Raw genomic sequence first — 7,806 nt, forward strand, 5'->3', positions numbered from 1 at the left:
TGATCGCTATCCCGCTAATTTGGTACGTGTGGACGCTCGCAAAAAAACTCGAGATGTGGATCGCGATCGTCATCCCGCTAATTTGTACGTGTGAATCCGGCTTATGGTGTGGTTCGCGCGCTGTTGTTGTGGTGCGCCAAAGAGGTGAAGGACCTTCGCAGAGGCCTCGCTGTTGTGATGTGCGCATTGCATGATGGGATATAAAAACTCGAGATTCTAATCCCGACCGTTCACACGTACCAGCGCAGGGCGAATTATACCGCTAATTGAGGAACTAGGGCAAGATTTTTTTGGGGATTAGCATCGCGATGCTTATCGCGCTAATTTTCGGGTTTTATCTGTCCACACGTGCAAAAAACTCGAGATTCCGAGCGCGATCGCTATCCCGCTAATTTGGAGCGTGTGAACGGTTGAAAAAAAAAAAAAAAACTCGAGATACGGAGCGCGATCGTCATCCCGCTATTTTGTAAGTGTGAACCCGGCTAAGGTTATAAGTACGTAGGGCCTATGGATGGAAATCACTGATATCTCTATGGAAGAACAAGATCAGTGGTGGAAATGAGCTGCATGCTTGGCGTATTCGTCTGCTCTCTCAGAGTGCTTTTCTAGTTAAACTTGTTTTGTTTAAGTTTATATTATGTTATATGCATTATGTTACTTTACCAATGTTTTATCTACTATGTACATACCTCGTGAAATCATTTGTCACTCAGCCTCGAGCAGCAATGAATGATTCCATTGGATGACATAAATATACCATTAAATCAATCATCTCGAGAAAAAAAAAAAGACCTTCGGATTAGTTAACCTTCGGCACAAAGAAACTTCGGGAAAACGAACATTATTTTCTTTTTCGAATAATGAGCCTTCGGAATAATGAAACCTCGGAATAACAAACTGTAACCTCTATGCCAGAGGTGAGTTGAAGATTTATTTATTATTATTTTTTTTTTGCTACAGTGTGACATTGGTGAGCAAACAGAGAACGCAGTGATGAAATATGAAAGATAAGAGTAATAGATTGGAGCATAAGTAGCAATCATTCAGAGAAAATATCGATACATGAAGAGACGAGAAAAAGAGAGAAAAAGGAAAGTAAAACAAGAAATGACAGGTTATGATCTTGGTCTCCGTAGGTGATCACCCTGCGGACACAATCCCTTCAAAATTTTCAAAGCCCTACTACCATCGTTGACTACGCCATATTTCTGCCCACGATATAACATCTTGTCATGAATCATAAAGTCATGTGACCATTAACTTTGATCATGTACCTGAGAGAAAGGAGGTCATGATCCCGCTGAGCCCTTTGCCGACGTACATGATGGATATTGCTGTAGAAACGAAGCCGGGTTCAACAACCAGAGATAGCATTGGTTCGCATAAACCAAGGGAACCGTATGCTCCAATACCAATCAGCAGGGAACACCCGATTAAGTGTCCATACGATGTACTAACTGGCTGCAAAAATAACGTCACTGTCACTAACGATGCCATCGTCAGGTAGCAGTAAGGGCTCCATGTTGGGCGGAGCCGGAGCACCAAGGAGGTAAGAATTCTGGCCACTACACCCCCAATACCCCCGATGGTTGCCAAATAAACGGCTCTTGACTCCTCAATGCCAACGGACACTGCGTACGGCACCACGAATAACATCCAACTGATGGACACGAACGAATCAAGAGCGTCGCATGGGAGCAAAAACGCGAAGAACAGTTTAAGTTTAACAAGGAGCTCCTTCATCCAGGCTAATTGTATTGTCGTGCCAGCTCTGTCTTTAAGGCAACGAAATTGCCGGATATCGGTTGTCGTTTCCCTGGTGTGCGGAATGCAGCTTTTGTCATCGATCATGAATTTGTCATTGCAGCTTTCGACATCAACTGAGTTTGTTTGCCTGTCGGGGTTTCCATATAAATGAAGCTTTTTGGAATGGCGGTCTAAATGCTCTTCATCTTTCCTGTTGTGAAGGCTCTCATCCTTAAAGGACGTGCTATTTCCATCATCACAACAGATGACGCGTTGATCATTCAACAAGCTTTTATGAACAATCTCGTGGCTAGAGCTCGTTCCTGATCTCTGCCTCGGGCTCTTTTTCGGCAGCTTCAAAACGAGTCCAATGGGAAACATGTTCAGATTGAGTCCACCCATGATAAGGAGGGCGCCCTTTAGTGAAAACGCTTCCAGGAGAAATTCCGTCATGATGGGCATGACGAGAATGCCGACAAGCGAGCCGACGAATGCAACCGAGCAGGCGAATGGGAACTGGACGCCGTAGTGCCGGTGGAGGCAGTGAAGAGCTGGAATGACGACCATACCCTGGCCGATACCTTGGTCAAATAACGGAAGAAAGTCGTGAGGGGAATTTAAACAAGACACAAAACAAATCGACTGTTGCACGCAGCCATGGTAGGGGTGGGTTTGCCTTCAGAGGGAGTCATTCTAGAGCCATATCTTGGAATTTGACTCATAGCCTTGTAGGGTGAGGTTAAATTAATATCTCACTTTCCGTTAAAGTAGAATCATGAATAGATACATCTTACAATAATCATAATTCATGCATAGCCCTGCTCAGCAATGTCACCATGACATTGCTTGTTTTCAGATGCCAGTCCAGATCTTTAAAAACAAACAAATAAACTCGCAAAAAAAAATGGACAAGAGTATTACAATGTCATACACACAAAAGCTAATAGAATGCTACTTAATTACACTAAAAAGAACGTTTACAAAACAAAACGTATAATCTTTCCTAATGTGTCTCTAACGTTGTTGGTTATATTTGCTGTCAGAGAGTGACGTCCCCGCCCTTATTAGTCCATGGGCCAAGACCCGAAAAATGGGTTATTGGTACCACCTGAGGTGGCAAGACCTTTTTGGTGTCATTTTGTTTGTCGGGTATAGATATGCTTATCAAGCTATGATAACATTTCCAAATGAGTAGCTTAGTCATAATAAATGAATTTTTAACCAATTTGGTCTCGTTTTTATATCCCTATACTTCTGAATCGAAACTAACCGCTATACAAAGAAGAGCACTGTCTTCCGTATGTCCACAGGTGTTCTGTTGTAAACGCGGTGCGCTTAGTCTTTATGCAAGGCAGCGAAGGGAATATCCAAAGGGTTATAATGTCCACAGCTGTCACGCGGTGCGCTTAGTCTTTATCTAGAACAATGTACTGGTACCATTATCAAAAATAGAGTTCCTAATAAAAGGGATTATCTATACTGTTTTTATACCACCCTGTCAACAAATACATCGGTTTTAAACAAAACTCACTCTGTTCATTTACAACATTATTTATTATAATGTATTGTAGTGTATAGCGAAGTACCCGCACCTCGTCAGGGGCCCGAATACCGTCACCCCGCTTAAAATTGTTTTAAGCGCACTAAGCAAAAATTTATGCCCGGGACTGTGTTCAGTATGCTTGAAACTTGGCAGGGCCAAGCAAATTTTGGTGAAAACCGAACAGTTTTTCGCGAAAATCGGAAATTTTAATGGGAATAGGACCCTACGTGTTATAAGTATCACCACTGTCCCCGCACGCATCTTTTACGTGTCTGTCTATGGGAGCATCACGGTCACCCGCACACGTCTTTTACGTGCTTTGTCTATGGGAGCGCGGGTGACGAGTTGCGGGCCCCTTCCTTAGCGCACAGCTATTTCGCATCGTTCGCGTTTGACGACGATAGCTGCAAATTTTCGATATCGATCAGTGAGCTTGTGATTCCATTGGAATTTTCAGCATTTTTCCTGTATGTGAGTTGGATTTCAAAGAATTTCAGTGGCGAAATGTGATTCAAATATGCGCAAACATTAACTATGACGAGGTGCGGGTCACCCAAGTATACCGATACATTGTTTTTGCATTATCTTTCATTGTTGGATGGAAATAAAGCGACATTGGCGTGGTATTAGCGTTTTCACCGTGGCGTTTTCACCGGAAAATGATAAATAATTGAAATATACGGTAAAATTCACGAGGATTTGCTTTTTTGTTGTTTTCGTTGTTTTGTTGTTGTTTTTAGATAAAGGGATATACACTGTATTATAACCCTTGGATATTCCCTTCGCTGCCTTGGATATTCCCTTCGCTGCCTTGACTAAAGACTAAGCGCACCGCGTTTACAACAGAACACCTGTGAACATACAGAAGACAGTGCTCTTCTTTGTATAGCGGTTGGTCTCGATTCAGATGTATAGGGATATAAGAACGAGACCAAATTGGTTTAAAATTCATTTATTATGACTAAGCTACTCATTTGGAAATGCTATCATAGCTTGATAAGCATATCTATGCCCGACAAACAAAATGACACCAAAAAGGTATTGCCACCTCAGGTGGTACCAATATCTGGCCTGGCCCATGGACTATATATAAGGTTTCTGTTGTCTGTTGTACGTACCAACAAAATCTAATTTGTTACTTGGGTATGTTTAATCAAGGAGGTTCGAGAGATTGAGTTACAACTGACTATAATTATTTAAGCAGCTGTCAGTTTTCTGTGGATGGACAAAAGAATTCCACAGGTGCATTTGTGCCTTTGATGTGCGATGCTTGAAGCCGTCATCTTTCTGAGCAATCTGAAGATTCATTTTTAACGCTAACATAATATCGGGTATATGCTGCTCGTTTTTACATCAAAATGCAAATGAAATTTCACCTAATGATAAAGCATATAAAACAACAGTCAATTCCGTTCGAAAATATGTGCAAAAGTGTAAATCTGAGCTGTATTTTGTGAAAGTGTTTGAAATTTTACCCTCATGGAATGCCGGTTTTATCACTTTTCTCCTTATTTCCACCAAATGAAACTAAAAAATACGCTATCATCTTCAAGTATAAGCCGTTATAAATAACTGTTAATATGTCAGATTAGCGTACAGACACGTACAGTTGAGTAAGTTTGATATCTATTTCAGCAATATTTGAGCAATTTCTATTGCCTTCCCGTGCCTTTACCATTGTCTACCGCCTATCGTTTGTAAGTAGGGATAGCGAAAAGTAATTACCATCACAAAGACATATCTTCCTTGGAAAGTGGCTAGTGATTATGCAATAGGCGTTTTCACATCAGCCCGAAAAAAAATCCAAGCTCGAGATATTTTTCGTGATTGCGAATTAGAGCGCTATTTCATTTCTTATTCACATCAGCCCGAAAAAAATTAGCCCGCATTTTTTCGAGCTAATTCGACAGCCGAGTATGTGCAATTAGCATCAGTAATGTGTGTGCCCTCTCAAAAATTCCTCATGATTTGTGTGCATTTTGCCTCGATCGATCGGGTCACACACGCTAGGCATGATGGGATGCATCGCGCTAATTTCTCGAATCGTTTTCACATTAGGCGTTTTCACATCAGCCCGATGTTTCGAAATAGCGCGCTATCATTTGCTGACTATTTTCTGCGAAAAATATCTCGAGCTTGGATTTTTTATCGGGCTAATGTGAAAACGCCTAATAAGCCTTTCAGGCGTTTTCACATCAGCCCGATGTTTCGAAATAGCGCGCTATAACATCGGGCTGATGTGAAAACGCTAAAGCGCGCTACTATCCCGCTATTTCAGACATTTCCCGAGTTGGACTCGAGAAATTTTCTCGATCAGAGCGATACAATTAGCGCGCTAATTTGTGTTCACAATAGGCGTTTTCACATCAGCCCGATGTTTCGAAATAGCGCGCTATTTTCTGACTTGGGAAGTTAAAAAATATCTCGAGCTTGGATTTTTTTCGGGCTGATGTGAATACGCCTATTAGGCGTTTTCACATCAGCCCGATAAAAATCCAAGCTCGAGATATTTTCCTATTTCCCAAGTCAGAAAATAGCGCGCTATTTCGAAACATCGGGCTGATGTGAAAACGCCTAGTGTCAAATAGCGCGCTATTTCGTGATTGGGTTAATTTCCCAAGTCAGAAAATAGCGCGCTATTTCGAAACATCGGGCTGATGTAAAAACGCTTAATAAGGCGTTTTCACATCAGCCCGATGTTTCGAAATAGCGCGCTGTTTTCTGACTTGGGAAGTTAGAAAATATCTCGAGCTTGGATTTTTTCGGGCTGATGTGAAAACGCTAAATGAGACACGAGACAATTGTCTTCGCATCTGAGCGGCAGATCGAGTTTAAAACATACTTCAAATATTTTTGAGTGGCGGCTTCGAGCATGGGATCAAAGCAAATAAGACTGTTGTGACTCCATTTCTCGCACCTCCTTGGTTTACTCGGATTGGCGAGATTTGGGGTGTACAAACGGACAATTGAGAACGAAAAGAAATTGAATTTCATTTTGGCTGAAACATCTATGGATGAATATCACGAACGTCTAAGTTCACATGAAACGGGATATACTCAGATTTAGCACAATTGCTCATTCATATGCGCTGATCAACAGGATATGATCAGTCCTCAACAAGGCACGATATTCTTTTTGTGTCAATGTGTCTTGATACAATAGTCATGTATTAAAGTTTTCATCAAAACCTCAGATTGCGAGTTCCGGAGACAAGTGTCGTCGAAATCCGAATGTTTTTCAGTTTTTAAAGGCAATATACACAATATACCAAATATACCTACAAGATGGCGACCAACTATCATCTTTTCTAGCACTCCATTATTCATAGCTCACATTCTTATTATATCGATACCAACCTACACAAATAAACAAGACTCCCAGAGTAACGACGTCATAAACGAAGGCAGATGACGTCATGGCCACTCCAGCAATGAAACCTCCTCCCATCGATACTTTTTTCGAGTCCACACGGAGTATCAGAAGTCGTATGAAGATGCCTGTCATGAAAGTGGAATTTAAAACATCGTCAAAATCGGGGACTACTTACCGAGCAAAGGAAAAGGTGTGTTTTCAATCAATATCACCTCACCATATAATATATGTCCTTCTGAGTAAAGTAAAGGCCCTTCGTATTTTTCAAGTTTGTAGATTTAAACAAAGTTCTTTTATTCTTCAAGAATCATATTTCTTGGTACTGGAATACCAGTCTACGGTTTGTAGTGTTTTTTGTTTCAAGATTTTTTTCCCTTGTGAAAACGTGCTAACGAGTGAATGGTGTGAATCAGTTTCTCAACTGCACTTCAGGATTAACCATGCTTTTTTTTATCTCTGCTCTGAATTTGAAGTTTCGTCTCAATGCACAAATTTCTGCCCAGGATCGGACGAGTGTATAGAAAACTGAAATCCCTAAACAAATGATTTGCATTCAACGATGTCTGCTGAAAGTTAGATACCGAATAAGTAAGTCTTTAAAAACGATCTTCGTGCGGGACAAACAATTTGTTGGAATTATCATTGACGATTTGTAATACATACAAGCAGATCATCCCTGTTTATAAGACTGGTACTACAGGAAATAGTGATGATTACAACCATTGAATTGTCTTACTAGAGCAGTATTCGATAGACCACGGAAGTGACGTTAAGGCACCCATGACGGCGTACGAAGAATCAAACTGCTTCACAAAAGACGGGATCATAACACCAAGTGACTTCAGCATTCCGGCCTCGAGAAATAAGAAAGAAAACACCGCCACCAGCACAACGTGGCGCCACGGATCACGTGGCTTCTGGGTGTCGTCAGCCATTGGCAGAATTTGTGTCATCAAACCGACGTCTCCTACCTCCGGTTTTACTTCGTGTTGCGGTGCCCTGAAAGTAATGAGTAGAACAACTAACAAACTTGGGCCAAACAAAGATTGAGTCAGAGAATCAAAATATATGTATTTCCTTAACTGAAGACGTATCAAGAGATTCGAGTTAGATTCTATGACGTTCGGTATGATGATATAACATT

General features: G+C 41.2%; 1 protein-coding gene across 1 annotated transcript; it reads right to left on the reverse strand.

The window, feature by feature from the left end:
- Window positions 1–1,266: 1,266 nt before the first annotated feature.
- LOC139711529 (monocarboxylate transporter 12-like) lies at window positions 1,267–7,597 on the reverse strand. Its single transcript, XM_071623405.1, has 2 exons — window positions 7,399–7,597; window positions 1,267–2,327 (listed from the first exon to the last, which is right to left on the reverse strand). Exons 1-2 carry the CDS (start codon window positions 7,595–7,597, stop codon window positions 1,267–1,269), a joined length of 1,260 nt encoding a protein of 419 aa, XP_071479506.1.
- Between the last annotated feature and the right edge of the window lie 209 nt (window positions 7,598–7,806).

The sequence above is a fragment of the Diadema antillarum genome, unplaced genomic scaffold (assembly GCF_040938485.1).
Source record: "Diadema antillarum isolate AM-2024a unplaced genomic scaffold, OU_Dant_1.0 seq00001666_RagTag, whole genome shotgun sequence".
NCBI lineage: Eukaryota > Metazoa > Echinodermata > Echinoidea > Diadematoida > Diadematidae > Diadema > Diadema antillarum.